General features: G+C 40.0%; 2 protein-coding genes across 3 annotated transcripts in view; one reads left to right on the forward strand and one right to left on the reverse strand.

The window, feature by feature from the left end:
- LOC117256754 (receptor-type tyrosine-protein phosphatase gamma-like) overlaps nt 1–19,365 on the reverse strand; it is a 621,431-nt gene that overhangs the window by 6,216 nt on the left and 595,850 nt on the right. The window contains exons 22-27 of the mRNA XM_033626372.2: nt 17,628–17,774; nt 11,016–11,109; nt 9,356–9,432; nt 7,121–7,249; nt 4,516–4,662; nt 3,460–3,602 (exon numbers count right to left, since the gene is read on the reverse strand). Of these exons, the coding sequence (XP_033482263.2) occupies nt 3,460–3,602; nt 4,516–4,662; nt 7,121–7,249; nt 9,356–9,432; nt 11,016–11,109; nt 17,628–17,774 (737 nt within the window). The remainder of the gene's footprint in view (nt 1–3,459; nt 3,603–4,515; nt 4,663–7,120; nt 7,250–9,355; nt 9,433–11,015; nt 11,110–17,627; nt 17,775–19,365) is intronic.
- LOC144464692 (uncharacterized) lies at nt 15,621–17,826 on the forward strand. 2 transcript variants are annotated; one of them, XR_013492359.1, is made up of 2 exons: nt 15,621–15,856; nt 17,646–17,826. XR_013492359.1 is itself a non-coding variant. In XM_078172531.1 (2 exons), the coding sequence occupies exons 1-2, from the start codon at nt 16,500–16,502 to the stop codon at nt 17,675–17,677; spliced, it is 387 nt and encodes a 128-aa protein (XP_078028657.1). In that variant the 5' UTR covers nt 16,331–16,499; the 3' UTR covers nt 17,678–17,728. The 2 variants fall into 2 exon arrangements, 1 of the variants encoding a protein (XP_078028657.1); XM_078172531.1 differs by lacking the exon at nt 15,621–15,856 and adding an exon at nt 16,331–16,854 and having other exon boundaries at nt 17,646–17,728.

Genomic DNA, 19,365 nt, shown 5'->3' on the forward strand with positions numbered 1-19,365 from the left:
AAGTGCTGGATGTACCTAAAGTTCCTCTTACTCAATGAGGAAAAAATACAAATAATATTATTTGGGTCACTGAACGCCATCATGTCAATAAGGTAGTTCAGTACTGCTTTAATCAACACATGTACAGATGGATTATTTTTTTTATTATTATTATCACTATTAATGGGGCTGAAAACATGTTTGTCAAGAAGATGGCACAAGAGAGAGGTCCTGAGATTATCTGAATTAAATCTATCTTCTGTGTGGAGCTGACATTTTGGCTTGAGGGTGTCATTACAGGAAAACATCATGGAAGAGTGCAAGAAACAGCATGTGGTGCCTGTAAAATATGGTTTTGCCTCCCACTCACCATGGGCTATAAAACACTTAATGTTGTAGTACTAAAACAACAGAAGACTACATTTTGAAAAGCTTGTAATGGCCGAAATGATTCACATTTCTACAAATACCAAACTCATGGAAGATAATTATCATTGTCATCTACTGATTTATAACTCCTCATTATGAAATTGAAGTGCAAAATAAAACAATCATGCACCAGTTTTGCAAAGTAACAAACACTTCATTTTCGCCCATTTCAGTTTTCATTTGTTTGCACTGTTTAACTTCACAGACACTGTGCTCATGGTGTGCCTCAGCTTTGTTGGAACACAAACTCATGAGTTCTATTTAAGAGCAGCAATATGCCAGAAACAACCTCCCACCTGTCATCAGATGTTTGGACTGCAGCTTGATGTACACGCCATTTTTATGTGTATCATCATCCCAACACTGCTTATAAAGCTTCTAGCATAGGTTTAAGGAGAAAGACAGTGTTGTCATCATGGTGGGTCTCTGTCTCTCAGTTACTAGCCAATGAACTCACTTGGATATGTTCACAGAAAAGTGAGCTGAAAGATGCTTTATGTCTATTTGTCTTCACTGCAACATTGACCCTTTGACCCACCAACTACCCTGCACTGCCCAGGTCATGGCCCTATTTATTACTTTGCAGCTAGTTATGCTGTCCTTGCACCACATGACTTTTTGAGCGATTTTAATCTCATAGACAAATTTCCAATGTAGGGATATAAGTGAGTTTTACCTCAGTTGGTACGCGCTCTCTAGATCTCAATTATTTGGTGTAAGCTGGCCATAACACTCGATCTAAGCTATCTTAAGTCAGTCTTTTTTCTAATCTGAACATTCTGACAAAATCAAACGTGTTTAATACTACTGAAAGCTTTGAGCTCATGCAAGTACTGAAGATCGTGAACATTGATATGAACATTGTCAACAACTAATTGCTGCGCTCTCTCCAGCACCAGACAGAAAAAAGTAAACCAATAGACAGTTAACATGGAGGGGACTCTGGAAGGGAGCAAAAGCGTGAACAAGTCTTTGTTGTCTTGTACTCTGGAAAACGAGGAGAAACTGGTGGAGCTGTGGAGTGAATAAGAGCTGATTTTTAAGTCACCGTGTATCTGATCCACCAACCTGCACTTACAGTAGTAAGAAATTTTCATTTTTGAAAGAGTTCAACTCTCATTCTCACAGCCTCCTCCACTAAAGTAGTGCAGCTTACCAAAGGAGGCTGGTAGTGATTTGAGGAGAAAAAATCCAAAATGTAAAGTTTGTATACAAATACAATTTATTTCTATACATTATATTGATGCCAAATCGACAAGATTACTGTTGACATATGACGCCTTTTATTTTGTGTTTCTAGATTTATGTGTTTTTGCGGACATGCAAGGAATTATTAATATGTCATATTTCTTAAAGGGAGTTTGGCATAATGTTTTCCACCAGGAGCAGCATGGGAAATCATCTCAAAAGGAAGCAAGTTGTAGGCTTGCAAATCGTGACTCTGGAAGATCCCCAGTCTTTGCAAAATCTTATAATCTGTGACTGACACTCACATTGTCTTTAGATGTGAGAGGATGTCAGACTTTAGTCTTTTCAAGGTCATCTAGGGTAGATTTATTGTATGGCTGCCATTTGTAGAATTTTACCTCTTATAAATGGTCTCTCACCAAAGAAATGGTCTTTCAGTTTTCTCTGATTGAAATCTGCTTTAGATTAAATCCACTGGCAATGGGAAAATCTCTCGGTGGACTCTTAAAATTCCTGATTTGAGGTGCTATGAAGACCTTTACAACTTAGCATTAGAGATGTCCTTGACAGCTGCTCAGCCAGGGAGTGAAGACCCTCACAGATCAGGAATGTCACCTCTGAGATTAAAGATTTATTAGCAAGTGAATCCACCTGAGGACGACAGCTCGGCCCGGCATAAGGCTCCCTGGAGAACGCCGGGTCGCCTTCACAATGTGAAGAGTCTCCTCTTCCATTAGCAGCCCTGTCAGGAGCGCAGCAGAAACCGCTGCTAACAACCCATGCCTGGCTGAATAATGAGTGTGCAGACAATTAGGACGAGCCTCTAACTGACAATCTCTTAGGTGCTGCAAGCCGCCTGCGCCATAGCAACCGCATGAAGTGCTCAATTAGTCACTTTTCTTCTTGAGGATGCGACAAGCAGTCTTCATTATTCTAATGAATAAACATGAGCAGAGCTGCTGGATTAGAGTGTCGTTCAAGAGCACTAATGTGTGTCAATACTAAAGACACTTTCATTATGTTTAATTGGGCAGTTTCCTGGGGTACCTGCGGGGAAGTCGGGGTTGGAGGGACTGTCACTGGTTGTTTAGAAGTAAAACAATATGTGTCTTTCCTCACTATACTTGCAGGATAGTTGGGCTGCCAGTGTCTCTGTGTGCCTGTTGGAGCAATTAGGTTTTTTGTTCACATCATTCTGCGTTCACAGACACAGACATATATTAACCTGGGAGTGGACACGATGGAGCTAATTAATATTGGGGATAACAACCACAGTGTTCTCTGAGATCAATGTGATTTGAGATTTAATAATATGGGAGAAGTAATTAAATCCTGCAGTGATTTAACTTTCAGCAAAGACTAAAGTCAACATCCTTTGTCAACTTTTTTTAGTACCAGCCAAAGTGTATATAATGTAATGTATCAGAGGTTGACACTTAAATGCTGGGTCAGACTTTTAACTTCATGTTTTGCAGATACATATTCTCTTTTTTATGTTTTTTGTTTGTCCCAAGTTGCTGAGCTGTCTCTGGAGTTTAAGGCTGAATTTACATGAAGGGGTTTGTGGGTAAATGGAAATTAAAATCTGGCAGGTGTGTAGCTCTTGTGTTAAATTTAATAAAGACAATAGCAATGGCACTTTGATTGTAAAGACAAGACTAGTGCTGTAGTTCCCCTCATCCTATCATACCCAATGTAATACGCAAATGGACCCAATGACGTAGAGTGGTATCAACTGCAATTTTCCGTTTTTACTTTAGCTTTTCTAATTTGACACATCATAATTTTCGGCACCTACTTAGAAATGTACCCATCCACTGATGTGCTGACAGAATATAAGAGTAAATGAAATGTATAACTGACTCATCGTGGATGATGGTTGGTCCATCGCGGCTGGCTGCCTCCTCCTTAATGACGTTGATGAGCTCGAAGGTGCTGCTGATGGGTGCGTCGGGCTTCGGCCACTTAGGGCACTGAAAGTGACGAACCTCTAAAACATAGTCATCCTGGTGGACAGACAGAGGATGAGACAGGCAGAAAAACAGCAAGAAAGAGAGAGTGAGAGAGAAAAAGGTTAGATGACGGACATTTGGTTTAGAACAGCTATAGTTAACTTGTCAATGTAACTTGAGCTTTGATTAAAATAATGGTACTGAGATTGCCCATGCTTCTGACAGGGCTGCAATTAGTACTGGTTCATTTCAAAACCAATGCTTTCATAAATAATCTTTGCCTTTTTTTCTATTAACCTTTAAATTCCCAATTTGACATAAACACCATCAATTTACTTCCACTAAAAGATCTTCAAATTTTGTGAATCAACAGATGTTGGGCACTGGAAAATGATAAAAGGCATGTATCATTTCTGTCTGTCTGTCAGCTAGGCTTGCTTCAATTGAAGTCTGATGGAAAACACTGGGATATAGCCCCATGTTTCTTACAAGGTGTTACATTCAGGTCAGATCTGAGGGAGTTTGTTTTGCTCTCAAGTGAAATTTCAACACAAGAGATACAAGATCTGAGCGCTAGCAGCTTTGAAGATAGTGAGAAGGCAAAGTCCTGTTTTTGTTCAAATCTGCAGACCCAATTCCTCTGGAGGCTCAAAACATCGATTGTACTCAGCATTCTGTCATAAACCACTCTAAAAACTCAAGACATTTATAAACCTCTACCTGCATGCTTGCTCTCAAATCTGGAGTTGCAGACTTATCATTATTTCAATTCGCTTTGCTCTTTGTTGTCAATCCACTAACCCAAACGTAATTGTCACTGTGTTTTAGAAAGTGGAGGGAGAGGAGGTTAAGTATGTTATCCTTCCTGTTCTTTAAACTGACCACAGTTTTTAAAGGTTCTATGTGTGGTACTTCTGTCTGTGCACACAGTATTACATTCACATTAATACAACAGTTGTGTAGTTACCTGTGTAGCTTCCAGGATGAAGTCATGGATGCTGATCTGCTCCTCATTGGACAGACAGAGTCGGTCTTGACTGATGAGGGTGACAGTGAATGCCTCGCAGTTCATTGCCTCCTCCCGACTGGGCCAGTACACAAACTCATCCTCTGCCTGCAGAAAAGCACAGGGACAGTTTCATTCCCTTCATGTAACAGTGAGTCACATGATACATTATTACTGTAGTATAATATTATATTATATTATTAAAAATATATACTAGTGGGAGGAGAAAGGTTCACTCAACACAACATTTGAACTGAAATTGCCACTATGATTGAGTAAGTAACAATAAAGTAATGAGTAAAGAGGAAAATAACATATTTGAACATTATAAACAGCTGTATTGCACTCCCTGTTTTATTAAACCTGCTGCTTAACACCTCTGGTGCATAAAACCAAAGAGTCACTGAATCTGGTAGTTTGACCAGTCCTGCAGAATGTTTGTCCCCTGATGCTGCAATCAAGGGAATCCCATTTTCAAGATTCCCTGAATGCTGAAAATGTCGAGCTTAGCTGTGACCCAAGCTTTCAATTAAAGGCATGTTAAAGGTGACCCAATTAGGCAATGTTCCAGTTAGTTAAAGCGCACCAACTGACCTACCATATAACTGCAATTTGCAAAGCCTCATTGCACAGCCTGAAGTGCTGGTCTAAAACTAATGATAGCTTCTTGTAAAAGTCTTTTTACTACAGTTTTAAACAGTTCCACAGGTTATATTATTACCAGATATGTACTTATTTGAGCCTTACATGATTGTATGTTTGTGTATGTGTGTACAAAACAAATTGTTGCAGAGTAAAACAGGTGCCCTGATTTATTTCTTTTCATTCCAGCCTGGTCCTGGGACTTCCATGGTTGCAATTCCTGTCTGGTCCTAATCATGTCAATCTTATTTCTACCCCTCTTGTCTGACTCAGGTTGGACAGTTTAAAAAACAGATTAAAATTAATGCAGCAAAACCAAGAGTATTATCTGCAAAATACAACTTGACCGCTGACAATATGGTCTGAGATCCAGGAGCCGTATTTTTAAGGCTTCCTGAAATAAAGAGTTACTCCTGGAGATGAAACCCTCAGAAAATTCTGAAAATTGTGACGTTTTCGTAGAATTTTTATCACTTAAGACTAGGTCCAAGCAAAGATAAAAGTTATTCACAGAGCATCTTAGACCTTTAAAGAGCTCCTAAGGTGAAAAACTGTTATGAGTAGCAATGAAGACTTCTAAGGTGCTTAAGGGTTTCTTAAGCAGAGGAGAAAATGGTGGAAAGACAAATAGGTAGGAGAAATACTCTCCAAATGCTAAATGACTAAGTGAGTTCATGAAATGCAGCTTTTAAAGTATGGCTTACAGTTTATTTCACAGAGAATTCTGTGGTTAGGCCTTTTCAAAGAATGTGTCATACCTAGCAATGGAGTCAACCACATGTCCTCACTGAGGTTAAGTTTCTGTCCCTTCCCTGCTCAGAGTTGCTCTGAGGAATAGGAACATTGGGGGGACTCCAAGTGATAAGAAGGGATCCTTTGTAAATACAGCCCCAGATTTCATATACAGTAGCTCCATCTGGAACCACCCGTGGCTTTAACTACTTTGTTAACATATGCAGTGATCCTCCCCAACTCCTGTGAACACGTTGTGTTTTGTGGAATCAGTGCAGTTCCCCTTACAGGGCTAGATAGGAGTTGTTTCTGCATCCCCTCAGATCTGATCTTGCAATTTGAGTAAATCGGCTTATGTATGCATTTTCTGAATTCATATTGCGGCAAACCCATCATTGTCCCATGCTTAAATAGCTGTGGCACATAAAACCACTGTGGGAAGGCAGATTTGCAGTACACTTCTGCCAACTCTTCCCCACTTCACAGGCTTTAAAAATCCTTACAGCACAATGTAACAGTCCTGCTGTCCCATGGAGATCCTGCAGAAGCCACAGGACACAGGATCAATGAGCAGATGTCTGCCAATAGTGTGTGCATATGAACATGGATGCATATGTGTAAGGGCTGATATGTGATGTGTCACATAGGTGGGCCAGAGTGGGGTTTTGTACCTGCTACACAGACTCTGTCTTTGCAGTGGGTGGTTGCTACCAGTTATGGTGTTGAGGTCATTATTATGATACAATGAAGATGACCTTTGACCTTTTAGATATAAAATGTCATCACTTCATCATTTTGTTCTATTAGATATTTGTGTGGAATCTTGTCATACTTAGCATATGAAGTCTTGAGTTATGGCCAAAAACATGTTTTATGAGGTTACAGTGACTTATAACAATGCAGGTATGGCTTCATCACCTCGGGAGTGTCATATGACAACGGTACTGCGTTTATTGTCACAGCCCTATGACTGCCGTTGACCATAATTACACAAAATGATGTATAACGCTGGCTCATGAAAATGTGTGTGTGATTCATGATACCTTAAACACAGGTTTAGGAGAAAATAAAGAGGTGTGCATGTGTTTGTCAAAGTGGTAGGTGGCACTTATAACCCTCCAGTGTAAGTGTATGTGTGTGTGTGTGTGTGTGTGTGTGTGTGTGTGTGTGCGCGCGCGTGTGTGTCTCCTACCAGTCCATGGTTGGCAGGCAGCATAACAATAATTTGTGCATTGTGGTCCCAGATCATTCTCCAAAAGTCTTTTGTGGTGTGGGGCAGAGGATGCTGGGTAATGATGAACTCATTACTCCGGTAGTAACCCTGTGAAAAACAAACCAAAAAATAGAATTACTGCCTTGCAGTTGTATGCTTCAGAGAACGCATCAAGCCGCAGTTACAGTTTACATCCATGTGAAAACACGGATGCTTCACACACATCTTCCCCCTGCAGCACAGAAGATTTATACAATCAACACAGCTTCAAGGTGGACACTCAAGATGACCAAATGTCTCCCCTTCTGTTCCTGAGTTATGATGCTGAGCAATGGCCTGAAAAGTGTTTTGTAGAACATTATGATGTCACAGTGAATTTGACCTTTGACCTTTTGAATATAAAATGTCACCACTTCCTTATTTCATCCTGTTTGACATTTCTGTCAAATTTAGTCATGATTAGTGTATGAATTCTTGAGTAATGGCCAAAAACATGTTTTGTGAGGTCACTGTGACCTTTGACCACCACATTCTGACCAGTTCATTCTTCAGTCCAAATGGATTTATGCCAAATTTGAGGTTTCCCTCATGGCGCTCTTGAGATATCACATTAACGGATGGACAACACGAAAACATAATGCCTCCAGCCATGGCTATGGCCAGCACGGAGGCATAACAAACAGGTCATTGTGAGGGTTACACTACATTAATTTAGATTTTGGTTCCGCTCTAAACAGTGTAAACACATACCATTTACATTACTGAGTAAATCACCAGCTAATCGTCAGACATCCACCTGCACAGTTGGGATTTGGTTTCATTTAAGGGACTAAACAGAGCTTTGATGGTTAAATCTAATTTGTGTGAAACCTGAAATCTGCTGGTGAAAGGAAAATACTGAGCTGCTGTTAGCTGAGCTTTGATTTCACGCTCCAGAGGAAGAAGTGTCCTCACTGAACAGAAAGACCAGCCAAGAGCACATGAAAACTTAACCACCTGCTTTTCACAATTCTTTGGGTTAAGGGTTGCTTTCAACTTCTTAGTCATGCCTTTAAGGGCCATTCCACAATTACAAATCAAGGTCAGTTTTCTAGCCTTGGAGAATCCTTCTCAGCCTGCTGCATAATGCCTTTTGAGGTTCTGGAGGAGATCATCTTTAACTTTGACAAAATGTCATAATGAAATCATTAGGGTTATCTCGGCCGAGCGCAACACCTCAAAGTTTTCTTGGAAAGCTTGTATTACAAACTGGGTCATGCAAAAGATGTCTCCATTGTTACAAGAAACAAGTTACAGTGTCAGGTCTGTATATCAATATACCCAAGTGCTTCTCACAGTATTCACGACTAAAAGTCAGCATATCTGGGTCTCTGCTGCTTTGATTTTGACCATTCTCTTCTAAATCTCACTTTTGGAAATGCAAGTGCAACACTAAATTGCTGGAAAACCCTGTAAAAGCTACAGTCCCTGATTTTGTCACAGCATCCCTGATTCACCACATTCCTCACACCTGATGTCCAGAAATGTACTTTGTCATAGACTGAATCACAATGTTTATTAACAATAGCCTGGTAGAGAGCCCCTGTGTTAGTCGATACGTTACATTTAGACATTTTTCACAGCTTTACCTTGAAGCTTTTCAAACGGGGAACTGAAGCTGTTATATCAAAGCCACCAGACTCTGTTGACAATAACAGTAATTTTACGTAGCAGAACAGAGAATTGCTGGTCTACCACAGCCTCGACTGGTTAAGGTTCAGTTGAGCAAATGTACAAATGTAGTGTACACTTACAATGATAGATTTTTTTTAAGGTGGCTAAAATACGTTTTGCTGCAACCTCATCCACAGCAGTATATTTTTTTATCTTTTGTGCCAGTAGATTTGATTTATCAAAGATGATAGCAAAGCAAGAAAGTACAGAAAATAAGCACAGCAGAAATGTCAGATCAGTCAGGCCACAGTGTTGAACTATAGATCTTTAAATGTTACAGCTACAACTGAAAATGACAACAACTCTTACATATCTACACAAGTGAAATCAATTGCTAGTTGTTAGGTTGACGTCACTGTGATTCAGTCTGTAACACAATCAGGGGGTGTATATTAAAACATGCAGCCAGTGATGCTGACTGAGTGTAACCTGCTCTGAGTCAAAACATCAAGGAGAGAGTGGAGAGATCAATGATTTGATAGAAGAAGTGGAAGTGCTGACCATGATGTAAGAGGCGTTGATGTAATCTGTGCCTTTGATGCCGGGCAAAGGTGCTAGGCCGACTCTCGCTCGCTCCGCTGCTCGCACAGAAAAAGAGATAGAGAGAAAGTGGGGAGAGGAGTGGGAGGGGTGGGGACAGAGAAAGAATGGGCATTTACAAGATTATTCGAACAAACCAATCACACCGAAAGGCCGCTCTGTGTGTGCGTTCATTCATCCTTTTGCTGTTATTGGTTGAGTGTAAACAGTTCTTGGTAATGCCTGACTGGTGATTCATGGAACTGTGGAACAGCCAGTGACTGTCTACAGATTGTGTAACAGCTGCAGATAACAGAGAGAAGCTGAATATTAATAATAAGATAAACAACAGAGTAGTCCATATTAAAGCTACAGTTGGTAACTTAAATCAAATAACTTATACATCCACACAGCAGTCCACTGGACACATCTATAAAAAAATTCATATTCCACTGCCTCTGCTTTTAACGGTTCAGTGGTAGATCATATAAAACACCATTAAAGCACTACAAGGAGGATGCACTTGACTTTTCAAAAAAAAAAATAGCTAGAATCCATCACACATGAGCAAAAACAACCAATAAGAGCAGAGGAGTCTCTACCGCAGCTGTCAATCATGCTCATGAGCTGCCATCAAATTGTCAAACTAGGCAGTGCTGATCAAATATAAACTGATAAATACATTCTGTTAATGCATTGCCTATTTTTCATCTCAGATGTTTACAGAATCATATTTTAGTATACTGTTTAGCTGTAAAATGATAATGTTTGTGACAAGGCCGCCATGTTGAAAGCAGTCAAGCTAAAACCAAGCACCACCCACCAGCCAGAGCAAAGTTTCTCATTTTACAGCTAACCAGTACACTAAACTATGTTTGCAGACTCTTGATTCCTATTTTATCATTCATTTGCCTAGTTTGACTGTTTGAGGAGCAGTGATTGACAGCTGTGTTAAACCCAGTTCGACCAACAGACAAGACAGTGTATCATCTTCATAGCAACAACTCTCTGTACTTCTGTTGTGATTTCCAATTTTTCGGGCGTATTTTGTAGCTGAATATAATTTGCAAACACAGGGTTGTTCTTCACATTTGCATTTTTTAAACTGATGGCAAAAAAAAAGCTTTCATTTTGTGTACCAGTGTTACATTTTGTAAGTTTAACATTACAGCAAATCACACAAATGTATAGTGACATGGCCATTTAATCAGGAAATACAAAACTCTTTAAATAAGTATCATGGCTGTCTGGAGGTCATGTTTGCCATATCCGAAGATGACCTGATTCCTAAGAGGAATTTCTAAGAGGATTTAGCAAAAATGTACGTTTTCATAAAAATTCCAAATGGCAGGACAAGCAAATCATAGAAAGCAACACACAGAAAGCTGACAGAACTTGACATGCATGATGATAAAAAGCATGAACCTTTCATTTAGGAGTGAAGCAGCACAGAAATATGACTCAGAATTAAGATTCTCTGTGTAACATTCTTCTATAATGCAGAAGCTGTAAATTCAAAAACCAGAGGTTTCAAATTGCAGCTGCTTTTACTGGGAGTTATTACTTTCTGCTGTGTGGTTATGACTGCTGGAGGCAGTTTCATTTCAAATTTAATATGTTTTTACATGAGTGTAACACTTACATGGCACCACGGAGGAATTTCGATTTTTCTCTTTGTTGCACTCCTTCTGAGCGTTGAAGCATTCCATGAATCTGGCATTACACTGTGTTACCAACTAAAAGACAAAAGGAGCAGAAAAGGAGGGTGTTACACTTTGTCAGACAAGTGGCGGACCAACTTCTAATGACCAGGTAGTTATTCAAATGTACACTCAACACTCATTTTAGGAAACATTTATTGTACTGTACCTTGAATTCAGCATGCATTTTGTACTACAATCTATCAAAATCTACTTTGCAACTTTTCTTGTGATCAAAATGTATGTCCTTTTTCACAAAGGCCTATTATGTGGGGGAAAAAAACAGTACCCGGGTGAGAATGTGAGAATTAAGTGCACTGTGTTTGTGGAATAAAGCTTTTGTTGTGCACATACTCTCTATCTGGTCAAAACCTTGGTCTCCATTGTTTATAACAAGAATTATCTTAATGTTGTCAGCACTTCCAACCAACCCCTATCATACCCACAATCAACCAGAGCTGGATGATGAAATATCTGAGATATTGCCCAGGTGAATGTCCATTTCAGGGCTAAAGGAAGAGGAGTGTAAGAATTACGAAATGCATGTAAAGCTGTGTTAAGGTTCATTTTTATAACTTATTGATTTGAGGAGAAACCTACAGTTGTGTCTTTGCTGGTGGAGTTAAGGTGGCACTAGATGGCACTAATCTACAACTCTGTCTCTTAGACATTAAGTTTGTATATTACTAAATTGCATTCATAATTATGTTGCGGTGATAACATAAATGCTGCCTGGATAATACTTTTTTGGTGCATGGTGAAGAAGAGGGTAGAAGAGAATTTGGAAATATCTGGTATTTGCAGTTTTCTTAGCAGTTTTATGTTTCTCACTCTGCATGTGTGATTCCACTGCCTTGATTACCATCGTAAGTTCGAGAAAATGATTGCAGAAAATACAGAGAGCCTTGTTTGCAGTGCCCTGTACAAGTTTCAGCCATGCCGGGAAGTCTTAGTTAAATACCAAATTTTCACTTCATTTGCACTGGTCCCACTATTTTGATCTGTGACACATTATGTGAGAGGCATTCAGTAAAATGTTGAAGAAAATTAGATGTTACCAATTATTTTTTAATAATGCAACGTCAAGGAAAAAAAAAAAAAAAAAAAAGATTATGAAAATCCTACTGACATGTCTTAGACTTTTTAACACTTTTGAAAGATCAGTATAAGACAGTCTGATACCAATCAAGGCCTTATTTTTAGATTAACAAATTCAGTGCCTTTTAAGACTTTTTAAGGATCTACAGGAACCCCGTACATTTATGTACCCTGCACCCTGGAATTGTTTTGGAGGTAGCTGGAGTGGATGGTGGCCTTTCAGAGCGCAGGACTGTGACACCCTAGAAAGCGGGGTTCACATCCAGACTGCTGTCTGTGGTTGGTGAAGGCAACTTAAGCATTTTGGTTAGAATTAGGGAAAGATTGTGATTTTGGTAAAATGTTAATAAAAAGGTAACAATGACGACAAAAAAAAAAAAAAGCTGTATAGTGTAATGCAACATTACTTATTATGGCGAAAATACGTGAAACACATCAGTGAACAATTTGTTGAAATGTTCAGTATCAATGTTTTTGGGACTTGCCAGATATGTTAGCACTGGCATTGACATTGGCAACCTTTTCTCATTATGTTAATAGAAGACATATTTGACTCAGCATTATGTTTCCATCAAAAATGTATTTGCTGTTTCAAATTAGCTGAATATAAACTTTGTTTCTAGGAGACAGGTGTCATGGCCACGGCCATGTCACTTGTTTTTTTGCTGTTTGTCTTCTTTTTCCCCTTGTCTCCAGGGGGGTAATTCCATCAACGTAGCCAAGAATATCCAGACTAAGGTGTAATCTTGAAGTTTGACTAAACGCCAACTCCCAATCTAGTTCTGACCCGTTCCATCAAGTGAAATCAGCTGGCTCCAATTGACGCTAATCCAAGCCTCACCTGTTAAGCCTCAACTCGTGCACGCTCCCAGGGAAAATAAAAAGCCCAAACTAGTTGAGTGTCGAAAATGTTGCAAAATGTCAAAAAGCAAAGGAAAGGAGCGAGTGGAAGCTTTTTCTGCAGCGGAGCAAACGCTCCTTATGGAAGCGTATGAGGACTATAAGGACATAATTAAGAAAAAGGCAATACTGCAGCAATTAATAAAGCAAGGGAGGTGGCGTGACGGAATATTGCTGACAGGCTAAATGTGTAGGCTAAGTGACAAAGAAAATTCAGCATTTCAGCATAATATCACGTTATATAAATCCTGCATCAAAGGGACAAAATATATGTAGACAAGGACACCTATTAAATCTAACAATTCAAGTCTGCCTAATGAAATTCACCAAATGTATAAATCAATATTAGTGAAAGACTATTTATCACATTTATCTACTGATTCCTATGTAAATTTCAGATGATGCATTTAATCAAACTATTTTATGTGAATCATCACATTTATCATGTAACTGATTGTAGATTATGACATTTCCGAAATGATCAGTTTATAGGAAATAATCACATTACATTTATCTATTGATTGTAGAAAATGACATTTAGCAAATCCATCAATTCAGTGGAGATGAGGAAAACTATTAAGTGAATGCAGGTGATAGTGAATCAATTATCTATTTCTCATCAATTGTAAGCTCTATCCCTTATTATATCAAAATAAGGAAAATTCCCTTAAATGTATGGAATGTGCTATAGGATGAGGAACAGACAGACCACAATGGTGTGTGTCCCATTTTAATGTGGTTGCTTTGTGTCATGGTTAATTCACAAATATAAAAGATAACCATATGTTAATGTGAACAAATCAAGCCCTATGCATGATGTATGGTGATGCTAGAAATAATCAAAATGAATAGAAAATACACCCTTTTTACCTCTCTGCAAACAGTTGTCTTACTTCTCTGCCTCTCAGCATCACCAACACTATACAGGAATGTACCGCTAGCAAAGAACCTCAGTGCAATACAGACTGACTGCACAGTGGTCAGAGACAGGCTGCGGCGTGTGACCTTTATAATGTGTGGTTCCAGCAAACTGCATAGATACACTATGCTTTGCCTGCTGAACCGGTACCTCTCCCACAGATAGGAGTCTGTCTGTATCAGTGGGTTGGTCCTGTCCTGGAAGACCCTTGGGGCTGGTGGTGGTTGGAAGGCCCTCTGAACAATGTGGGCCTCCTCATCAACAGGATCCTTGATGAAGGGGCATGCCATTATTTCCTAATTTACTCTCTCTTGCTCTGTCTCTGTGTCTCTCTCTGGGTGTGTCCCTCCCCTTCTCCGTTGTCAGTTGACCTTAATTGGCTGTGAATTTGCTAGCCAATTGGAAACAGAGTGGGGTGGGGATGGGAGGGCAATCACATATTCATGTACAATCTTTTTTTTAATGCCTCAGTTTCATTTTATTATAGTTTTGTTTTTATGAAATTGATTTTGGCTTTACTGTTGTGTTTTTTTTTTTTTAATTATCTTATTTTTATTACATTTTAATTAGTTTTTTAGTAGTTAATTTTTTTTATTAATTATGTTATATATTTTATGATCTACATATTATTTTATCATTACATGACAGTTGTGAGTGTGTAAAAGCACTGGCAGAACTGTCTTTTAGGTGTCTGTTCTTGTCTATTGAACATTTTTTGATCATAGATGGAGATAATCCTCACCTTAATACTGCTACAGACCAGGATTGCCCGGCAGCATAAGTTACCATGGTTACTAGGCTGGGATTCAGGTTAACCACTTTGATGGAACGGAGTTGTGGCTCAGTTTGATGGAACGGAAACCGGAGTTTAGCGCGATATATCAGGCTTAGCCAGAACCACGGTTTCCATGGTTACCGATGTGAAGCTAATCTTAGCCACTTTGATGGAACAGAACTCTGGCTCACATTAGCCAGACTTGGCCACTTCAGCCTGGATTTGCCTTTAGCCTGCTTGATGGAATACCCCCCTGTTTCCCTCTCCCTGTTTGTCTGTGTCTGTTGTGGGTGTGGCTCTCACTCTGTTGTTTGCTGATTGCACTCATTCAACCCACCTGTTCCCTGCTGCTCACCTGCAATCCATCTAGTAATCAACCTAAACAGTTCAAGACACCGGCTCCTCATCGCCAGATCGTTGTTTCTGTCTACCTGGTGGAACACTAGTCTAGGCTCCTGTTGAAATCTTTGTTGAACTTTTGCTCCAGTGATTTTTTTGCTCTGTGAATTAACTCAGTTTTCCATCTGCCTAGATCCACTGCCTGCCACCCTGCCTGCCTATCTTCCTGCCATCTGCCTGCCCACTAACTCACCCCTGCAAACATTCTCACCTGCCATTGTCTGAAAAATAAACTCCCTTTGTTCACCTCAATCCCCTGTAGTCTGTCCTGCATTTAGGTTCATCTGTTGCACACAACAACAGGGCTGCAATCTGAGACTAATATGAATATGAATCATCCTTTGACCCCATTTCTGTTACAATTTTAATCTAAATTTAAATAACATTATTAAGTATTTTGATACTTTAGTGTAATGTATTTAAAGCAGCTGTGCGGAACTTTTTACCATTAATAAAACTGTCCCTAGTTCGTATCACCCCCCCTTGAAGATCCACATATTTATTTGAACCCAACAGCGACAAAAAAGCCTTTCTCTATATGGCTATTTAGTGTAGCCTCACTCGGGTTGGACACACAGCGGAAGTCAGCAAACCAGAATACGGCACCCAAGGCAGAAGTGATTCTGCTCGCCCGCAGCGGCCCGCAGCGATTAAACCATAGAAGAAGGAGCCGTGTTTACAGTGTTCTTCGAGTAAGCAGTACGCAACGGGCATTGCTGAACACATAACACCTAACAGTTTTACCAGAGATGTATCTATGAGGACTTGGTTGTACTTTTGATGTCATGGCGGATAAGGAAGGAGCATCATCTAAAATTATCTGTGACTGTGACCATGAACACAAATATACAGCAGGCAGTTGTCCTCAGTTTATAAGAAATTCAGAGCTACACCAGAACATTTATGAACAGGTCTTACTTTACTACTAGCTTGTGTGTAACGTTAGCATGTTAGCATGTTTCCACTAATTACTTGGACTGACCTAACGTTAGTAGCGTTAGCTTTGCAAGCGAAGGCTGCAGGTAACAGCTTTGCTTTGTTAGGATTATGTTATGTCTTCACTGTATATCTTCACATAAAAGAATACTCAGATGATATGGGAGTCATGCCCTTTCTCTATCATTTTCATATTGAGACAACATGATTGATATCTTTTTTGTGTCTGTACATCCAGTGGCTGGGTCTCAGCGGTTAGCATTGCGCTTATAGGGGGTCAGTACGTCCTGCGCTGTGATCCGCGGAGGGATACACCGGTGAGCAGGCACAGGTGTAGCTTGTAAACAAAACTCAGCTGTTTATTTAGCCTAGCGATATCTCAGGACTAGAGTAGCTGCAATGGACGACTTTGAACGCGATTTTGAAGAGTTTCTTGTAGCGGACATAGATCCAGAGCCATACCTGTTTGAGCCGGAGTACACAGATGAGGAACTCCATGTGTTGAATGCTGAGCGGGTGAGAAGAGAGGCTGAATCCTCCGCTCCCATTTTGCTGCACAGAATGGGATTCGGTGCTACTATCGTTGGAGAGATATATCATCAGGAGGAAAACCGCCGCAGAGAGTGCATCACAAGGAGTGAAAACTTTGCAGCAATCACCAATCCTGGCGTGATTGAAACTTTTTTTCATGTTCCTAAGATGAACTGGAAAAAACGGCCAGGCCTGCAGGAGCTGATGGACAGCTTTCAGTCGGGTGAATAATATCGTCCGTGTCGTCTCTTTGTTTGCTTTTACCAAGTGACCTAGCGTACCTGTCCCAGAGCCAGCTGCAGCTGTTGCTCACCGGTGTATCCCTCCGCGCAAGATGTACTGACTCCCTACAAGCGCCAAGATATCCATCATGTTGTCTCAATATGAAAATGATAGAGAAAGGACATAACTCCCAAATCGTCGGAGTATTCTTTTCACATAATAATGCGGACTCAGCAGATGAGTTGTTAACTGTTTATTCCTCCTTACACCGAACGTACACGGCTGCTTCTCACTGTTTCCAGTAGCACAACAACGTTTACTACATTACCCAGAATAACTTGAGGCTCACGCTACTACGGTAGCCTTAGTAGCTCAAAATACACAACAGATTAGATTAGATCAGAACAGAAACACGACAGGAGAATTTACTGAGTAATTTTGCTGTTTCCACTAATTACTTGGAATGACCTGACGTTAGTTAATCCTCTCGCTCTCCAGAACAAATGCATGCGGTAATTGCCGGCTGCAGTCGGAATTTTACGACACCAGGCTGCGGGTGTCATACCGCTTCGACCAAAGGGGCGCTATAATCTGCTTTAAAGAAATGCATTAGCTAGTGAACTGGCACAATATGCTAGTAATAAAAAGCTAATAAAACAACTAAACTAATAATTAGCTGGTAATGAAACCTGGTTTATGATGACAACTGTTGTTGTTTTCTGTGACAGTGTAAATTGTTTACATTAAATGTTCTAATGTGGAATGACTAATAACCTTGAACTGTTTCTCCAGATGTGTCCGGCCGCTGTGTCCTGGTGTCATAATGCTGCTGAAGTAGCAGTGAAACTGGCTGGCTGCCACTTCTGTCTCTTTCCCCAAAATGGCTTCCATCAAGGCATCGTGGATGAAGATGTACTGCTCCTGGATCAGCCAAATGGTGACAAAAGACAAAAAGGATGCTGAGCAGCTGGTATGGCAGATGGTGTTTGGCATGCCCAAAGCATTGATTTGCTACTGCTATTCTGTAATAAAATTAAGTATTAGTTGTAACCACATTTTGGGTTTATTTGAAGACGTAAAACATGGAGTGCAACACAGGAGAAACTGCCTCTCCTTCCTGCGCAAAGGGTTTAAAAGTAAAGTGATGTATCAGTCTAACCACACACACAAACACACATACGTTCCAGACCATACGTTCAGTACACATGCTGACCACAGATAAACTCAACAGAAGCTGCCAGAGCAGACAGAGATTTCACAGTTAAAACAGATATTGAAGTTATCCTACAATACTTTGTTTTTTCTTCCACAATGAAACTGTTCTGGCAAACACAGAGAAATACAGCCTTAACCTCTAAGTGACATAATGTTCTACCATATGGCAACAGTGTTCTTATTAAGCAAGTATGTGAAGCTTGCTTGAGGCACATCAGCAAGGACAGTACTATATCAGAGATGGAGCTGCAGACTGTCTGTTAAGAAATGACAAGAATGTATTAATGGATCCTGGGAGAAGAAGTTTCTCTCAGCCTCAAACTCTGTTGAAGGATGTTTGTGCCTGCTTGCAAGTGTGACAATGAACTTAGACACTCTTTGTCTGTGAAATTTCCACAGACTAAAATTAGTCATGTGTCTCAGGTAGATTGTTTGATTTGGTTCTCTGTGCTAGCTTTAGCATTCACTATGTTGAGCCACACAACTTTTATTTGTAGAAAAATTATTCAGACATTTGATGAGTCTTTTCAAGACTTTGTACAGAGCAAGGTACTGTATATCCACAACTAGTGACTGTGGATATTTGTGGTCCCTAGAGGATGATTCCTAATGACTTTTCAGACTTCCTTAAGCAACACTATTAGGCTGCTGTTTCACTTTTACACTGCTGTTAATAACAAGATACCTAGAAACTGGATTTCTGCTGGAAATTCATGCTTCATCCGAGTGGATATTCATGGATGACTTTTTGGTGACCCCCTGACCTTTACTCAATTGAACCTTCCTAAGTCCTGCCCCCTTCTGTTACTGTTGCTAGGTTGGACAAGTTTGACAAAAAGGAGAGATGGCCACACCAGCTCTGTTGAGTGGGGTGCTGCAGTGCTTATTAAATAATTTCTGGGTGTCAGGTTTCAAGAAACCGACAGCAAGGACTACAGTATGTGATGAGAAGGACATATTCATTATGGTAACTAATGTGAACAAGGCAAAACAACTTGAATTGAGGTTTTTGGTCTCAAAGAAAAGGGGGAGGTAAAGACAGAGGATGACAAGACTAGTCAGTCAACACTGCTACTACACTGCTGGGTATGTGTCCCCTTTTCCCCATCTAAGGGATCAGTATTTATTACTGAATACAGATCACAGTGCTGACCAAATTTCAGTGACATTGGGGTGGCACGTAGCACTAAAGAGATAATATAAACAAAGGAACATAAACATTTGATCATTTTTGGATGATGATAATTCATGTAATTTTAAAATGATTTTAGCAACCAGCCTACTGGCCTTTTCAAAA

Source organism: Epinephelus lanceolatus, chromosome 1, assembly GCF_041903045.1.
Source record: "Epinephelus lanceolatus isolate andai-2023 chromosome 1, ASM4190304v1, whole genome shotgun sequence".
Taxonomy (NCBI): domain Eukaryota; kingdom Metazoa; phylum Chordata; class Actinopteri; order Perciformes; family Serranidae; genus Epinephelus; species Epinephelus lanceolatus.

Bases quoted from the DNA above. Each gene is read 5' to 3' on its own strand.
- LOC144464692 (XM_078172531.1), top strand. From the start codon at position 16,500: ATGGACGACTTTGAACGCGATTTTGAAGAGTTTCTTGTAGCGGACATA. The intron at 16,855-17,645 runs GTGAATAATATC...CTGTTTCTCCAG, and splicing joins GATGGACAGCTTTCAGTCGG to ATGTGTCCGGCCGCTGTGTC.